A 19,166-nucleotide genomic window follows, 5' to 3' on the forward strand; every position below is an offset into this window, starting at 1 on the left:
CCTGCCTTGCTGCTGCCTCCTCTTCGCCCTTCTGCCTCCGCCTCTACCCCCACTCCTCTCTGCCTCCTCTCTGCCCTTCTGCCATACCTCCTCTCTGCCTCCTCTCCACCTTCTCCCTGCCTACATCCTGCCTTCCCTCACCGACTCCACCTCCTTCTCCCTCCCCACCTCCACTTCACCGCCACCCTGCCTCCATCCCGCCTTCACCTCCCTCTTTGTCTCCACCTTCATCTCCCCCCCACCTCCATTTTTGCTCCCCTCTGCCTCCTCCCGCCCCGTCTATGCCTGCTTCCCTGCCTCCCCCTTCGCCTCGTTCTTGCCCTCTTTGCACCTCCTTTCCTGACCCCCCTCGCTACTTTCTCCTCCCCCCCTCTCCACGCTACCCCCTACCTAGCCCCACTCCTTTCCCTCCTTTCTTGCCTCCTCCTTCTCATCTTCTCCATCCCCCCTCGCCCCATCTCCTCCTCTGTTGAGCCTCTTCTTCTCCTTCCTTCCTCTCCTTCATTCATAGCAGTAGGAGCATTTGTGTTTGTTAGGAGGAAGAAGATCTTGGTGGTGACCTTTAGTCTAACTAGAGGGGCTTTATGGCAACAACCTCGATCCCATAGCCGTTAAGGTCCTTCTTTCTCTAGCTGACAAACAACAGGTACAACAAGTAGTTTAGTCCTCGAGGACAAGGCAATTGTGGGCCTCACACCCACAAGACAACAGGTGCGAGAGTGGATCCAGGCAAGCTTGGCACTAGAGGGTGACCACATTCAGGAGGTCACTATCTATGGAAGATGCATTTTCCTCATTCAGATGAGCTCCCCTAATAGTGCCTTGACACTTGTGGAGCAGAGCCCCATCCTCCTTGGCCCGCAGTTGGTGTACCTCTGTCCTTGGTACCATGGTTGTACAGTGGAGGACATGGACACAACACACCATGTTCCTCATTTTTTGGTTACACTTCACTTCCCAAGGCTCCCAAAGGAGTATAGATCCATCCTCCCCTCCATTGGTTGGGCGTTTGGCACCAGTGCTCGAGTCTTTGCCAGATTTGATCGCATTAGTGGTAGCAAATGATAGGGTCCCTAGAATCAGATTGGTGGTTGAGAGACCAAAGTCCCTCCGAGAGTTGATCCTCCTAGAGACCCTCGAAGGGGGTACACTTCGCCAGTGAGCGGAGATTTCTAGGTTACTAGGCCAGTGTCTTCGTTGTAGATAGACGTGTCACCTAGCCAGAGATTGTACCCATAGCCAAGGCTAAGTTCCTCCCTCCCCACCCCTGCAGAGCAGGTAGAGTCAATAGGCCAGAGCCTAGCACCCCCTCAGATAAGAGGAAGAGGAGTCTTGGACCCCTTGGGTGACCCCCTCAGAAGGGGACTGGGGACCCAGGTTAAAAAGAAAAAGAAACCAAGCAAACATGCTCGAAAGCACCGCAGGCAGAGGGCTAGACACAAAGAGAGAGAGAGAGAGGTTTTTTTGAGAGGCTGCAGGAGCCCTTATGTGGAGACCCACCTCCCCTAGCAAAAGGGCCACTACCCATCCAGATGATCCTCTCATGATGGAGGTTCAACGTCCGCATTCACCCTTGCATCAGCAGCAGCAAGCCCTAGGAGCTCCTGATGTTGTGATGGTAGAAGTTGTGGATGTTAGCCTGACAGCAGCTAAGGAGGAGTGGATCCAGAGCCCTGGTGAGCCTGATCAGCAAGGGGGGCCTGTGGTCACCCCTACTCCACCCCGCCCCCCTCCCCCTCCCCCTCTAGATCCCTCTCTCTCTCCACTCCCTCCCCTCCCTCTTGGATTCCCCCACCCCCTCCGCCCCCTTGCCCCTCTTGCTATGGTCACCCTTACCACCCGCCCCCCTCCCTCTGCCTCTCTCCCTCCCCCCTCCCCCATTCACCCTTGCATCAGCATCAGCGAGCCCCAGGAGCTCCTGATGTTGTGATAGTAGAAGGTACGGATGTTAGCCTGATAGCGGCTGAGGAGGAGTGGATCTAGAGCCCTAGTGAGCCTGATCAGTAAGGGGGGCCTGTGGTCGCCCCTACTCCACCCCGCCCCCCTCCCCCTCTAGATCCCTCTCCCTCTCCACTCCCTCCCCTCCCTCTTGGATTCCCCCGCCCCCTCCCCCCCTTGCCCCTCTTGCTATGGTCACCCTCACCACTTGCCCCCTCCCTCCGCCTCTCTCCCTCCTCCCTCCCCCTCTGCCCCCTCTCCACCTCCTTAATAGGTTCTTCATCCTCCCTGCCCTCGCCTACCTTGACACCCCTGCTAGCAATAGGCAAGGGTAAGACGACATGCCCTTTTGCTTCCTCACCGTAGCATCCTGTCCATTCGAGAAGGGAGCTAGAGGGAAGGGGCTCATCATCCTCCTAGTCAGCAGCACCCAATATCCTATTTGGGCATCCCTTACCGCGGGACTTCTAGAGATTGGGACCCTATAATTATCTAGAGATTCCAAACTTCTACCCTCTATCACTAGAGGTAACGCTTGTGGTCTTGCAGCCGTGGAAAGGGGTTTGATCAGCACAGTGGGCACCTAGACTAACCCTGTTTGGAGATTCTAGTTTGCCTCCATAGGGTTGGAGAAGTGGTCCCTAGTGGTGTTTGATGCTATTATGGGAGAACAAATTTCACACATGATGGACAAGTCGATGGGGGCAACAGGGACTGGACCTTTGGCATGCCCATGGTGCGGAGGTGAATTTTCAGTTGTGCTTCACGTGAGAGAAGCCAATGTGTGGTTTGGCGGTAGAAGTTATTAGATTGCCACTTGAGGAAAAGGTTGATCATGCATACTACTAGCCACTCCAAAAGTGTGTAGAGTTGTTTGGGGTGGAAGTCTCCTTCATGATGAAGTGGGCACGGAAGATTGGCATTGAGCCGATGTCCACCTTAGTATAGACATGGACTACTCGCCCTCCAAACCCTCGTCAAAGTCACATAAGGTAGTTTTTCTGGAATAGGCCTTGTTTTTTGCATCCCCATCCTCATGAGCTAGACCATAGTGAGTTGGAACGTGCACGGGCTCCATGACTGTGCTCGTAGTCAACCACAGTACCTGACCTTTTCAGCATGAGTTGCAAAGAGGAGTGGTAGGGCAGATAGTGGACATCCTTTTGATTCAGGAGCATATGTTTTCAACATCAGACATCATACGGCGACACCACCTTCTCCCAGGGAGAGGCTCGGAGGTGTAGTCCCCTACAGTAGGATGGAGCAGAGGGGTTTGCATCTCAATCTCATAGACAGTGGGTCTAGAGGTTTATGATCAGGGCAAGCTTGTCCTAGGACAGGCTGTTTGGATGGGAGTTAGGATGGGAGAGTCCAAGATTGGGATCCTGAACATGTATGTCCCAGCATGCAAACAACATCGTCCGGCCTTCTGGAGGAGTCTGTAAGAGTGTCTTCCAAATGTAGACTCCTGGATTGTTGGAGGGGACTTCAACAACCTAGAGTTTGAGGACAACAACCAGGGCAACACCTCCTTCTCTAAGATGCCAGTAGCAAAGCGAAGCACCTGGGAGTAGTTTATTTTCATGATCAGTGGTGGCAGAGACCCGTGGTGGTGAGAGCCAGAGTTCGGCAAGATACCTAGCAGCCTCCTCTTCTCTTTCAGATGGAAGAGACATGATGGACTACTTGAGAGGCTAGATGGCTTCTAGTTGGGGACTGGGCACTGCACAGAGGTGGCTCGACCGGGATTCTGGCAGGTACCACAATGTCAAACCACTCTTCAATAGTGCTTCACTTAGAGCAACCATGTCAAGGTCTTTCCCAAAAAGGGGTTTGCATTCCAGAGGACCTCCTACAGGATGAGTTGATTTAGTAGGTCATGGCAAGGATTTGGCGGCAGTCAGAGATAGCACTGTGCGAGGGCTGGGCTTCGTGGGTGGACGATGCGATCCAGAGGAGCAATAAGGAGTTGCAGCTCATGCCCTTAGACAAAGCAAGACTCTTCAGGAGCGCGAACGGGCACTATGGAGAGACCTCGCCTCCATAGAACGGCTTAGGGAGCAAGACCTAGGATCTCAGTGGCTTGGTGATAGGTTTGGCAGCACTCACCTTGAGCGTAAAGTTATGGAGATTCAGTGGGCTAAGTTCTCCTATCACTCTTCCTGGGATCAGTGGGTACAGCAAGCCACTGACCCCTGATTGGTAGGCACATATTTGTAGCATCTTTGAGACCCGCAAGGCATCATGCACAATGACCCACATAAGATTTTAGGCCTGACCACAATTTTTTATAGCTAGCTCTTTCAAACAGAGAGGATGACTCCAACTGGTCTTGTGGCCTGGGAGGTAGTTTGGGATCACATTTCGACAATAATCTCGCAGGAATTGTGTAGGAGGCTGGAGGAGCCTTTCATGAATGAGGAGCTTTGGGAAGCCCTCAAGGCTCTCCCAAACCAGAAGTGTCCTGGCGAGAATGACTTGACTCCAACCTTCTTCCAAAAATTTTGGGAGATCGTCTCTAGCCCTTTCCAACTAGCTTGCTAGGAGATTTTTGACATGGGCTCCCTTCCTCAATCCCTGAACAAGGTGGATTTGTTTGATCCTGAAATGGGGAGATAGGTTAGACATCCGGCAATGGAGGCCAATCACTTTGCTTGATACTGCATACAAGATCCTCGCCAAGGTTTTGAGTTTGGGGTTGCAGCCCCATCTTACTAACATCATTCATGACACATAGATTGGGTTCATCTAGGAGCGCACCATCCTGGACAACATCTTCACATTCTGGGAGGTAGTGGATTGGTCCAGGTAGTCCTCTTGGATTTTGAGAAGGCCTACAATAGGGTGGAGTGGTCTTTCCTGGAGTGTACTATGCGGAGATTGGGTTTCTCAGACAGATGGATCAAAGGAGTTTCTGCGCTTTATACGGGGAGCTCTAGCTATCAGAGGACATACGGGGGTTCGAGCATCAACCCCTTGTTTGGCACCCAAAGATCCAAGATCAAGAGGGGCGTATGCTTGGGCAATGGACTCACATTGGTTGGGCATAGTGGGACAATGGACCGGCCAACTCCTTTGGCAGATGGAGCCGATTACCCATGGAGGCAGAGGTGAGGCTTGGCACCTTAGCGCATTTGCAAGAGGCAGGGCAGCAGATGAGAGAGGTTGACCTAGCCACCCGTGAGTCTTGGTCGGAGGGACTTCGCGTCTTGAAGATGATGATGCAGTGAGGCAACACACACCTCGATTTTTTCTGTGTAGGATTTGGAGGCCTACTCCAGGCACTCACTGAGAAAGACCCAGAGATAAATGGGAGTCTAGATGGGATTCAATGGCAGATGATCAAAGTGATGGGACATCTGGGGAAGGAGTGACCCTCCCAGTATCTCATAGCAAGATGCCCCCAGATGGCTTCTCTAGCTTTGGGATGGTAGGCCCTTGAGGGAGGTGCAGTGGGATCTGGGAGAGTGGTTCTAGCCCTCCAGGGGTGGCCTTGCCAAGCAGGTGGACAAGGTGCCCTTCTTTTCCTACACCACACGAATTGGCAGGAGGCTTTACTCTTCAATGTGAACCCCTTCGAGGGGCATTAGGTGGCCCAGAGAGTGGCTTGAGATGTCCGTTACAGGTTTTGGATGCATCTATGGTCTAGTTTGCGGTAGAGGGAGATCTCCTACTTCTTCTGGCTGGCCGCCCACGGAGGATTGCCCATTGGTCCATGGTTGGAGAAGATGTGGGTGGAGGGGCAATGTCATTGTTGCTCTGTTGGTTTTCTAGAGACGCCTCTAGAGCTGTCGTAATGTAGTGAGGATTTGGATGGGAGCCCTCAGGATTATGACCTGTATGCAATCTTCAAGCATTAATAGAAGGTTCTTTTCTTTATATAAAAAAAATAAAGATGAAGTACGAAAGTTCTCCAACAGAAGGAAAACAATGGGGTTGATAAGATCAATGTGTATGAGATTCTAGTAATGGAGGTCCTAGATTTATGGTCATCTATGTACGAATCCTAACTTGAGTCTTCTTCTCATGTAGAATCTTCCATACTAGAAGTTACAATCGAAACACAATCAATACAAACCAATCGATCTCCACATAACTTCATGTATGAGCAAAACAAATGCATAATGAACCTTACTCTTCATAAGCTTCTTGTGCAACAGCCTGAAGAGTACTGCAAACACAACCAAGTGTTTGAAGACACACGGAGGTGTGTGAAAGAGGTCCATCAAGTCATTGCCAATTGAGCAGGAGTGACTTCATCCATCTTCACAACCAACGAAATAACAACAGTACAGATTGAAACACTTCAATAGACTGAAATTGGTTCTCCATGCATCCAACCGGATTATATAGAGACCTTCCACAGGTATCCCTTTGCAAAGACCTCAGAGTAGCATGCCCAGTCGACATCAAGTCGAAGCCATACACCACAAGTAGACCGCAATACAGTGACTGACTCCAGAGGACGACCAACCATATCTCAAATAGCCAAGCAAGTCTTCACCGCACAAGAGGATAAAGTCAGTCACCAACATCAAATTACAAAACACATCGTCGAGAAACCCTCCCATGTAGTAAAATAAAGACCACACCTAAACGTCATGTTCTTGTCCCCCTCCAAAAAACCCTCTCATGCACTCCGTGAATCTCTCTCATGCAAGACAGAGACTAGATGAGCAAGTCTTCAATGCAAGAGAGGAGAAGGCCAATCATCAACAGTAGAACACCAAATGCATCGCCGAGAAACCCTTCGAGAGACCAGGGCTAAGGTCGTGTTCCTCCTCCCCATCCAAAGAACCCTCTGTCTCATGCGCTCTGTAAAACCCTCTCATGCAAGACAGAGACAAAACAAAGGGTCATGCAATGCAGAAGAACACGCCATGTGTGATTGGGTCTCCATGTGTGACTATCCACGTGGCAAACATAGGTTCAACAGACTGTGCCGAGTGGATGGGCATTTTCCAATGCCGGCAGCAACTTGATGAACCCAACAAAATGAACATTATGCACACGCCAGAATTAAAGGTAAGCAAGTGAAAGACTACACACCTGGCTGGGAAGATTGCAGATGTACCTGTGAATTAGTGGCTGCAATGAGAATGACCCCACATCAACCCACCCCAACCAATAAAAAGGCCAACACCTTAGTCGAAAATCTAGGGGTTCCAATTTAGCTTCTTAACCAAAATGCCATGAATTAGGACCTCCCCCAGGGTCAGACCAAAAAATGTGTATGAAGTAGGTGTGGAAAGTATAATACAAAGGCCACAAGTTTAAACACTAATTCTTTGTGTGTATAAATGAGTGTGTGTGTGTGTGTGCCCATGCATTTGTGTGAATTAAGTGTTTTTCACACAAAAAAGTATGTGAAGTATGTGTGGGAAGCATAATGAGGTGACGTGGAGGACACATGGACTTTGATTTGCTCTAATTTATTTAGTTGTAAATCACTCTTTTGATCAGGTGAATCCGACAGTTGTTGATGGTTGTAATATGGGATCAATAAAGACATTCTAGCGCGCAAAGAAGGCATGCTTTTGCATGTTCAATCTCTGTCACTCAAAGTCTCATCTCTTTGTTGTTTAGTTCGGATGACGTGGAGCATGATAATGATCATGACCACCGAGACAAACACATGCAACAGAGTCCTGGTTTTCAGTTTACGCCCAAAATTTTGGCAACACTTTTGTCAGAATTAGTGACGTCAAATATCAGCATGGCAAAGATGTGTGGGTTCGAGCTCACATTAATCAACTCCTTGACAAATATCCACAAGCGTTTGCACAAGGCAAACCAACAATTACAATAGCTGCAGTAGTCCGTGAAGTGCTCACAGGATATACACGTCTGGTGTGTGCTACTCAAAGAAGACATTCCCTTAAACAAATTAAGGAAATCCGAAAGCAGGTAGATCTCATGTTGAAAGAGAATGTAATTAGACATTCAAAAAGTCCTGGGGTTTCAGAGCCTCATTTCATGAGGAAAAATGACAATACATTTTGGTTTTCTATAGATTTCCACCCATTGAATAAAGTCACAATCAAGGATGAATATCCCCTCCCTTGAATTGACGACATTCTCGACTCTTTGGCACACTCACAATATTTTACATCTTTTGATTTGAAGTCCGGGTATTGGCAGATTCCAATGAAGGAAGAGGACAAATGCAAAACCACATTCCCCACTCCATTCAGCTTGGATGAATTTAACGTCATGGCTTTTGGATTATCCAACGTGCCCAACTCATTTCAATGCATGATGAATTTGATACTGCATGACTTGATTGTAAGAGGCAAAGTTCTCATTTATTTAGATGATGTGATGATCCATACCTCCATGCTAGAAGAACATGTTCTTATTTTGAAACAAGTTCTGCAATTGCTTAAAAAGTTAAATTTGCAATTGAACATGTTCAAATGTCAATTTGCTCAGAACCAACTTAAATATCTTGAATTTATTATGTGAAAGAGTGGTGTACAACCCGATCCAACAAAAGCACAAGCATTCAATGATTACCCAATTCCTCGATCTCCAAAGAAATTGCATGGATTTTGGGGTATGTCTGGGTACAGCTCATGTGTCATCCCTTAATTGGTATCGTTCACAGTTTCTTTGCAGAAGTTGTTGCATTCTCGAGGGCCTTTCAAGTGATTGCCGGAGCATCAGCATGCATTTGATACAATTAGAAACCCATTGAAAGAAGATGCATTGTTGAGGCATCCGGATTTTGAGAAACCTTTTCTAATCATGATAGATGCGTTTGACAAGGGTTTAGGAGCCGTGTTGATGTAGCAAGACCATGACAAAAATTGGCATCCAATTTGTTATGCAAGCAAGGCTTAGACAGATGCATAAACAAATTATGCAACCAACTAATTCGATTGTTTGGTGGTGATTTGGGTTGTACAGAGGTTTCATTCTTATGTGCAAGGTTCCAAGTTCTATTTGCAAACAAATCATGTGGCATTAGTGAGTTTGTTGACAAAGAAGTAGGTACATGCTCGATTTGCTTGTTGGATCCTATTATTATAAGATTACGATTTTGTGATTACTTACCGTCTTGGTAAATCCAACTATGTTGCAAACTTCTTTCTAGAGTTTATTACCTGTTGGTTCAATTGGTTACTCTTCGAGTGTCTTCTTCATCTGAGCCATCAACCCCTCTTGTAGCTTGACGTACTCCACTACGTGTCCCAACTCATGACACATCCTTACCATCTCTTCAAGAAGATCTCAAATAGTTGCAAGCACAACACCCCACGATTGCTGTCTCTAAGCACTAAAGATTATTTGATGGTTTGTTGTATTACCATAACCTACTGTTCCAGACTAGATTATATGTTTTGTCATCAGTCGAAAACCTCTATCTTAAGTCATTCCATGATGATCTCTTTGGTGTTCATTTAGGTTTTGTCAAAGTTTTAGAGAAGCTTTGTTCCAAATTTTTATGGCCTAAGCAGGTCCGTACATGGAAGCATATACTCTCGCATCTTAAATGGAATGGTCGAGATGCCCTTGCTAGCAATTATTTGCATGCAAAGAGTTTGCATTGGTCAAAGGTTTTTGTACTTCCATTGGCCATTTTAGAGCCGAGACGCTTGTATTTTCTTTCATCTAAAGGGATCCTAATGTGCTTAATGAAGCTGGTAATGTCCTACCCTTTCTTGTTGCACCACGTAGACACTTTGGCTTGGCACAACATGATAGGCGCCTTTGGCATTTATTAACACAGATGGTGGTGTGAAGTTTGAACCATTTCAGACATATTATAAACGGCACGGCGCAGATCGCAAGCGCTTGGATGGGTTTGAATCCGCATGGCCTGTAGCAAGAAAGCGTTGAATGCATAACCTTAGATTGGATTCATGAGCATTTAATGTAGGCTGCAGCACTCTGGTCAGGCGCTCCTACTGGCTCGTTTTCTTCTCCACATGGCACCTCTCAAATGCCTGCCTGCACAGTCTCACCACTTAGACAGAACAACCCAGGCAATCCTCCAGATAGGCTGACCGACCGCACACAGTTTACAGAAGACCCCACACAGTTTACAGAAGAGCCTAACTGCCGGCAGGCGTAAATTCCCTCTATCAATGAGTTGTGCAACCTTTACGACATAGGAGTCTAGTGGTGTGAACGTGCCCTAAAGAAACAATTCAAAAATGACATTAGTAAATGGGAAGAAAGAAGAAAGATGCGAAAATATTTGAAAGCCTTTTGAGCGGGCAAACGGTCACCATCCTCGTTATTACTTGCGAGAAGCATCCGGAGAGAGATTAATTTTTGTTTCACAAAATGTATATAGACCGGAGTTGCGCAGCCGAGAAAGAGCGAGTGAGATAGAGAAAAGAGTCAGAGAGATGCACAGCAGAGTGTGTGTGACCAAACACAGAAAGAGAAAGCGCGAGATTGATTTTGCTGCTCAAATGTAAATAGATAGACCGGTGTTGCGCAGCTGAGTGAGAGCGAGAGACATAGAGAAAGAGTCAGACATACAGCAGAGTTTGCTTGCAAGTGTGACCAAACACAGAGAGAGAGAGAGAGCAAGAGAGAAAGGAAGCGAGAGAGAAAGAGGCTCATCGCCATTCCTTGTATAAAGCAAAACCCATCACCAGCACATTGCCTTCTTGCACAACCACGCCAATGAGCTCCACTAGCTACATTGCTTACCCGCCCACCTACCCTCAACAGAGCTCTTCTGTCCGATGGGACACTCACTCGATCGGGCCTCCCTCCAATCCTCACTCTCTCCCCGACGGCATTTACATGATGGGTCCTCCCTCCAATCCTCTAGCTCACCCCGATAATCGGTTCGCAGCTGCGCGGGAACCTCTCTCCCACGGAAGCCTGCACGCAGACTGGAGCATGCAATGCGATTCAAGTGTTCCGAAACACGCTCCTTCTTCAAGCGCCTCCGTCTACGTGACTCCAGTCGTGGGCAATCCTTACGTAGCTACCACCCCTCCACCTAAGGTTACAGCAAACGGTACATTCTAATACGCAATCGGGAAAGAGTGCTCCATGTCTGTCAGCATTTGGGCCGCTTCAAACATCCTAACTTAGCGAAACGGAACTGTCTTGAAGTTGCTTGCATTGCCTTTCAGATCTCTTAACATGTATCATTGATAAGGTTGGTTCGGTGTCAGGATTTGTACTGGGGACAATATTCTTTGCATGAATCATTCTCCAGATCCCTTATGTCATTTGAGGGTCCAATCGAGGGGCCCTTATTGCACAAAAACTACACGGAAAAATTAATAAGGCATTTCAGGCTTTCCAAGGGTTGAAAGTGACTTGGAATGGACCAAAAGTAAATTTGGTAACTCTACTGTGTTGAAGTAAAGTATTGGAATTTCTTGAGTTATGTGGAAAACGTGCTGGTTCCAAGTCCTAACCTATGCTTAGTCCAATGTGGGTTAGTCACACTAAGTATGTGTCAAAGGACGTTACAAAGATTTATGGCTAAAGTTTCCACAGTTTTACCACATCGATAGTGTCTGAAATGCACTATCCACTCAGGAAGCTGCACTTCATGCATGTGTCGCAAAGTAAACCAAACCCTCGACGATCCTAGATCTTTAATATCAATTCTGTAAACTGATTATTTAGATGTTAAAAGAAAGCCACATATTTGTGGATGTGGTGATCAGGTTATTTGTGGCTCCATTCAAAGCTTATTTCAAGCGTGGGCTAGTCTCTGGTTACGGATGACGTCCCTTTTTAACATTTGCATAGTAGGTCTATGAAAAGGAATCTACAGGAGCACAAACCATTCAGAACCCACGAGTGTTTGAATTATTGCCTGACATAAACGCATGAAATGCACCTTCCAAGAACACTATATTAGTGATTTTTGTTGAAGTAATTTATTATACATGTCAGCATCTCGTTTCTAAAGATTGGTTGTACAGTACACAGAACCTGTTCTTAGAACCATCGCTCCCTGTAATATCTTGTGAACTCATGCAGAGCATAAGCCTATTGTTGCCTTTCCTCAAACATTTGGTGACTCTAGGCTCCTCACATGGTCTCACAGGTTTCAAGCTGCTACAAGTTAGCAGTCAATCTTCAATCCTCAGTATGACAGGACTGCATAGATTTTTAATGCAGTTCCTCAAAACTCAAGCCATACAGTGGATGTGCCTTTTCTTTTGTTGCAAATTGTGATCTTTCTTTGCTGTGGAATGATGTCTATGTATGTCCTGTGCCTATGATGTATAATGACTGAAGTTTCTGGTGCCTTTTAAAAATTCTTACCAAGATGATTCTGTTCATGCCAAATATCTGGGAGGCCAAATATCTAGGAGCCTTGGGAAGTAAGGGATGCAAACATTGTCATGCCTTGAGCTTGCCCGTGCCATCCATATTTAGAGAAATCTTCTAAAAAATGTCTGACCTTGTTTGCAAGATATGTGAATGTTTACTCTGTTTTGGTTCCTCTAAATTTTACAAAAATGCAGCAAAGCTGCTTCATGTTCATCTTTTCCATACATAATGGTCCATTTCTCCTTGCACATGCAATGCACATTTTACTTTGATGGAAGTATACAGCCATACAAGTAGAAGTTAGGTCCAGCATCTAAGGAATTCTTCTCCCTCTCCCCAACAAGTGGCATCAAAAGAATGCAATTTATCCACCTCTCTTTTCACGTCTATGATTATCCCTAACGATCCAAGAAGGGATGTTGTGCATTATCTCTTCTAGTTGTTTCTCACATACTTTCATGGACCGCTTCTTTGTGTTCTCATGCTACTCTTCTTATGTGCTATCCTCATACCACAAACACTCAACCTGTGAATGAACTTTAACTTGATCCCTGTTGACTAATTAAGACTCTGAGTTCTTTGTAGTTTGAGCTTCTTTTCCAACTTACATGTATCTGTTTGCGGTTTCTCTTGTTGTGCAGGTCCAGTGCATGCTCTCTCTCAACATTTAAATAAATGCAACAAGAAATTTGAGGAGTGTGCAAGGAAAGTAGAGGAATTGGCAGGGAATCTTTGGCAACATTGTATGGAACTTTCATTTTCCCTTGTTAATGCTGACTGTTGAGTCATTAGTGATGATTTGGAAACAATCATTTTTCACATTATGTTCTCAAGGCAATGCATACTTTGAAAGGTACTTCTTATTGCTATTTTGAGAAGGATCTCTGTTGTACTTTATTATTGACTATGTCTGCTAGGGTCGTGATATCATGTTGTTATTGCATAAAATGTTTAGGTTCTTATCCTTATTACCACTGTCTATGCGTTGCTATATATATGTGGCATTCTTTGTATCAATTTGTTCCATTCAAGATCTGTTCATAGCCTTAGGAACAATCTGTCAGTTTTTACTTTCCTCTGACTATCCTCAATTTCATCATTTGAAGAATTGAATTACGAATTGTGAAAGGTCTAGCCTCTTCTAAGGGGACATCATCTGTACTAAATCTTAGTGTAAGAAGACTTTGATGATGCAGATTGTGGTAGAGCTGCATCTTTCTAGTTAATTACAAGTTCTCGTAAATCCATCTCATAGGTTAACCAATTAATTTTTCCGGGCTTTTCTTCCCAGAAAAGTTTGTCTACTTGGATCATGTTGTGCTGGTTGGGTTCTTGATGTCGCCTCATAGCTTTTTGACTTGTCCAACCCAGTTTTGTCAGAGTGTCTTTGTTAGTGCAGCCTGTACTTGTCTTGACAGCACCCAGTATGTTACTGAGGTCTATAGTCTCCAAGTTTCTTCTAGGTTTAGACCTATCGTCTAATAATAAAATTATTGCAAGTTGTCATGGAGTGGGATTATAAGTGCAGTGACTTGAGCTAGAGTATCATCTGAAGATCACGAGTTAGGGCATGTGGAGATAGCTTGCAGATGAAAGGGTGCTTTCTTGGGTATGGGTTGGCTAGCGGCCCTAATTCAACCAACAGACCAGCTTGATTCCAGAGTATGGTTGGCTAGCAGCCTGCTCCACTCCCCTATTCAACCAACGGATCAGTTTGATTGCGTGCTAGTCTGCCACTGGTGTTGGCGGGTCAGTCATCATCCGCTGCCGACTGGCTGTGATTGGTGGCTAGTTTGCTAGGCAGGCGCTTGGATGTGCTGGCTAGCATCGTTGGTAAGACATTAGTTTTGATGGATAGACAAGCACAAATGGTATTACAGAAGGAATTTCTTGTCTTTGTAGATTTAGGATGGTGCTTTGATGTTATCTATCTTCTTTTTTTGGTACCTGTGTTGAAGCTTTGCACATCATCATATAGTTTTTATCCTTATGTGTCCCTTAGAGGCTTTGAGTAAACTCACTTTGTGACTTTGGACAAGGTTGTCCGCGTCGTCTTCCACCTCTGGGCTGGATATATGTTAAGCTTGTGAGATCTAGTATCTCAATTGTATCACCTCAGCACTGTCCAAATAATCAACACTTCGCTACTCCTTTGTACTGCTAATCATCACTACATTTTGGACTGCTTATGTGCTGCTTTCCATTTTTTTAATTATTGTGGTTCTGTTATGCTTAGTTTCTCAAGGACTTGCCTAGCATCTCATTCACATACAAACCTGTGAATACAGTGAGAACTGGTCCAAATTTGGCAGATACAATATGGGGTAGGCTGACTCAGGGAGCGAAAGTGCTTCACGATGGACACGAAAGTGTCTTCAGACGAATGTTTGCAACTGTGCCTTCTGAGAAGCTGTGCAAATCTTATGCTTGTTACCTTTCCACTGCTACAGGTCCAGTGGCTGGGACCCTTTACATTTCAACGGCTAAGATTACGTTTTGCAGTGATCGTCCATTACCCTATCAACCTCATCCTGGACAAACAGCTTGGAATTATTACAGGGTAAGTGTCTCACATTTAAGACAAAGTATATCGTTTTAAAGTTTACAGACAGATTGTTTCTTTCACTGACTCTTTAAGCTAATTTAGTGCTCATCATCCTCTCCTTTCCTTTTTTTTCCCGAAAAATGAAGGATTTCACATTGCTTGGTGCTGGTGTGTTATGATTGCAACCATTGGTAATATCCAGGGGGCAGGCAAACAAAAAACTGGTGTCTATTGGCATTCCTCGTCTTTCTTTTAGTTCAAAAAATGACAAACGGCCATTGTGGTATTGTCATGAAGATACCTCAATGGCACCTGATGGATGCATTGGTTGGGTTGTGTAGTTCAATAAGGTCTTTCCAATGTTTTAAAGGGAAACTTTGGTGGGTGATACGCTAAACCTGGTCAGCTTCATGAATGCGACACATATTGTCGGATTGTTGGTGTGGTACAAAGGTTGATCTGAGCTTTGTTAGGACTGCCTTCCAGGCAGCTCTCTAGGTACACTTTTGTTAAAAAGTGTCCCACACACTTTGTTGCTCCGTGCCCCCTTCTATTTTGGTTGTTTCCCTCTCTCACACATTCACTCACACACTTTCTTTTTTTAAGAACTCTAACAAAAGTGTCCCACACACTTTGTTGCTCCGTGCCCCCTTCTATTTTGGTTGTTTCCCTCTCTCACACATTCACTCACACACTTTCTTTTTTTAAGAACTCTCTCTCTCTCTCTCTCTCTCTCTCTCACACACACACACACACACACACACACACAAACACACACGGAGTTTGCAAATCATTCGAACTTTCCTAGGAATACACGGGCTTCCATCACAGGTGTTGCAAATCAATCATTTATTCATCTTGACAATTGTTTTCCTTTGACAGAACCAATTTGAAGGCAGTGCTCACGAGTACTTGTACTCACTTGTTTTATTGTTTGACAGGTTGTGTTACCACTCGATAGGTTGCAATTTGTCAGTCCGTCTGCAAATCAAGTTAACCCAGCAGAGAAGTACATACAGTTGGTAACTGTTGATCAGCACGTGCTCTGGTTTATGGGGTTTGTGAGCTACGATAAGGCATTTAGAAATTTACAGAAAGCACTGCAAAGAGAAAGCTGAAGCTTCTCTGTCTAGTTCTTCTGGGACACAGAAAATGAATTCAGTAGAACTCATAAAGTGCCACATTACAAATTTTTTGTAAACACAGATGTACGATTCAGAATCATGATGACCTTGCAAATAACAGACTGGAATCATGATGACCTTGCAAATACCAGACTGTGGTTGCTTTTGTTATACCCTGTAGTTACAATCAGATACGTTATAGGCTTAGTTGAATGATCATGTACCTTATAATTTTAAATGTACTTTCAGGGTATTTCTCAGATTTCCGTTTGGCAAAGTTGTCATTATGTTAAGAACGGCTGTCAGTAGAAAACAATTGTCTTTTGATCTTCCATCATCTGATGCCTGCGTTATTTGTATGTGGAAGATACATTTGAATATAACAGGAAAAAGAGCAACCTTGTATGCGTCATGCACAATCATTAGCGTTGTCAATATCGCAAAAGGTTGATTTTGAGTGACTGAGATGGGCTTTCTGATTTTGCTACTACAAATTAAATATTGGATATATATGGGTCATAGTCTTGTATGTCACAAATACAAGTTTGAAGACGTCCATGAGATTGGGATATGGAGAGTGTAAGCGCAACCTTGGTGGTTAGAACAGGCAGAAAGGTTAGCAGTGTACAGACTTGGTTACTACCTCATCATACACAGGTATGTGCAGATACACAAAATGCATTCATCTGTCGTTGTTTTTGGGCTCAATGATTCATGTTTTATATAAACTGACTCTCTAACACATCAGCATTGTCAAAAAGCATTTGCCTTAATGTAGTAATTTCACGCTGATACAAGGACAAGTAATGATGGCACTAATGTAGGTTAGTTAGTTGTTGCACCAATGCAGATCTTGTAGGTCTGTGAGTCCAACTAGCATGTAGAAACAAACAGTGGGAAAAAAAATTATTCAAGCATCTTTTGCTAACGATTCTGAAAATGTCAAAGAAAGCATTCTCCTGTGAGACCATGCGAATAATTACTCTCATAGTACACATATAATGCTTTGCCATGGTGACAGAGTATTGACTTGAGCTATAATTTATAATTAGGGCAGAGCAATGTGTAATTGGGTGCTATGACAGTACCGTACGTGGACAAGAGTTGCAAAATCATTATGGTAACAGTAGCGTACGTGGACAAGAGTTGCAAAATCAGTGCAACTCTTGTCCACGTATGCTACTGTCATAGCACCAACTACACATTACTCTACCATAATGTTTTTAAAACTCTTGTCCACGTACGCTACTGTCATAGCACCCAACTACACATTACTCTACCAGAATGATGAATTATAGCTCAGAATCATCTAGAATATACCGAGTTTTGCATCTCGTGTGCAAGAAACCATGAATAAGACCAAGGCTAGTCTATTTCTTCTTTTCTTTAGCTCCAACAACCAACCTGGGATGGGTAAGCTTGGGGAATTCTTAGGCTTGCTCTCATTATCACACAAAGTGACACAATTGAAGAGCCTAACAATACAAAGGATAACAACTTGCTCAAGAACATTGAATCTTGCACGCGCACTCTCAAGATCACACTAACAAGGAGTGAAAGAGATAAGATCACACTAACAAGGAGAGGATTAGAGCAGCATAATAAATCTAAGCAAGGTTCCAAACAAGCAAAAACATGAGCTTGGTTTGAGGGACGTGAAGATGGATGCTCAAGGACATTTGAAGATGGAGCAGAAAGGACACTTTTTGAATTGTTTCCCATAATGAATTATATATACATGGCTTTATTTTCATCGCCAACCCTTACATGATTTTTTATTATTACCCAAGAGAATAATTTGAACTTGGTTGTTCACAAGCACACCTTTGAGCCGCTATTGCCTAAGTTTAGGGCTTAAGCCTTAAGAGAGGTAATGTGAAGTTGATTGGATCTTTGTTAACATGGATCCTTGAAAATTGTTGACCATTTTTACACAAGATCAATTACATTCCAGGGACCTACCTTATGTGGTGTTAGTACTTGGCAAGTGTAGTGTACACTAGAGAGTGATCTGTAGTTTGTTCCTTGTGTGTCTTGTGAAGTGAGTTTGTTTTGCACTGAAATGTGGTCAATTGTGAAGCCATTGCTCGTTGTTGGCTTTTTTGATTACTTGCTCCATATTGTGATCTTGCATGAATTGTTAACGTTTAGCCAAGGAAGGGCTAGGCCTATCATAGCAAATGTTGAAGTTGCTTGCAATGTGAATGGAAAAGTTTGGTTTGATGAGGCATATGAGATGATCAACCCTTTGACAAGAGTACTTGTGTTTGCCTTGGGTGATTTGTAGACATTTATAATTGAAATGTGACTGACATCAAAAGAGTGGAATGATGCTAGTAAGCATTCGATGCCTTCTTGATGGAAGAATACCACTTGGTCTAGAATAATGTTCTGCTTGTAGTATGTTGCCACACCAGAGCCTTTGTTGCCACATATGTGTTGAAAGCTGGTAATTTATGTTGCATGTGGTTGTCGTGTGAAGGTCTTCCAAATAGAGAAAAGTTACGGCGAGTATGCTTTTGCATGAGCCAATGTTTACTTCGTGTGCATGGAATGACCTTGTGTTAAGAAATTGCAAGGAGTGTCTTGGCATTTGTTGCATTGAAGTCTTGTTGTGTCACCCATGAGGTGTGGTTGCTAGACGGTTTATTTCTTGCAAAATTGTGTGGTTGACGTTTATGTGTTTTTGTTCCAACGGGCGAGTTATGTATAGGTTTGTTGAGTCACGCACACGCGAGAGAGCTGTGTAAACAAGCCCATGTGTTTTAATGCCAGAAAGGGTCAAAGGCTACAAAATCCATCGAAAGCCCTTATGCTTGATGTATTGTCCTTGCGGTAGCAGGATGTCTTGGGAATTGGTATTGACATATTGTGTTCAAATGGTTTCTCCCTACTTGGATTTTTATTGCAATTTGGAAGATTGGTGTCCATGCAACTCCTACATGCAACATGCAACTCCTACATGCAACATGCCACTCCTACATGCAACATGCGAGTTCTACATGCAACTTGCAACTCCTACATGCAACTTCTATATGCAAGTTCTACGTGTAGAGAGAGAATGTCTTACAATTCTTACATGCAGAGAGAGAAGCTCTCCAACTTGTATAATGGAATGAAGCCCACATTCTTTAGGGCATTGTGTTGAGTTCTACTTTGGTATTCCAAGCAATTGTCTGCAAGTGTCCATGCTTACTTGCACTCCACATCCAAAAGCATGTCCTAACCTTGCAACTCCTCCTCCCTTCTCCTCCTCCCTCCTCTTCCCTCCTCCTTCTGCTCCTCCTCCTCCTCCT

General features: G+C 44.6%; 1 protein-coding gene across 2 annotated transcripts; it reads left to right on the forward strand.

Annotated features, from left to right (window-relative positions):
* Positions 1 to 10,195: 10,195 nt before the first annotated feature.
* LOC147886186 (GEM-like protein 1) lies at positions 10,196 to 16,113 on the forward strand. 2 transcript variants are annotated; one of them, XM_087395991.1, is made up of 4 exons: positions 10,196 to 10,921; positions 12,843 to 12,944; positions 14,490 to 14,761; positions 15,688 to 16,113. In XM_087395991.1, exons 1-4 carry the CDS (start codon positions 10,579 to 10,581, stop codon positions 15,862 to 15,864), a joined length of 894 nt encoding a protein of 297 aa, XP_087252117.1. In that variant the 5' UTR covers positions 10,196 to 10,578; the 3' UTR covers positions 15,865 to 16,113. The 2 variants fall into 2 exon arrangements, with proteins under 2 accessions (XP_087252117.1, XP_087252118.1); XM_087395992.1 differs by having other exon boundaries at positions 14,652 to 14,761.
* Positions 16,114 to 19,166: the final 3,053 nt, after the last annotated feature.

The sequence above is a fragment of the Dipteris shenzhenensis genome, chromosome 24, assembly GCF_047967505.1.
Source record: "Dipteris shenzhenensis isolate YYH24624 ecotype China chromosome 24, Dip_SZ_1.0, whole genome shotgun sequence".
NCBI lineage: Eukaryota > Viridiplantae > Streptophyta > Polypodiopsida > Gleicheniales > Dipteridaceae > Dipteris > Dipteris shenzhenensis.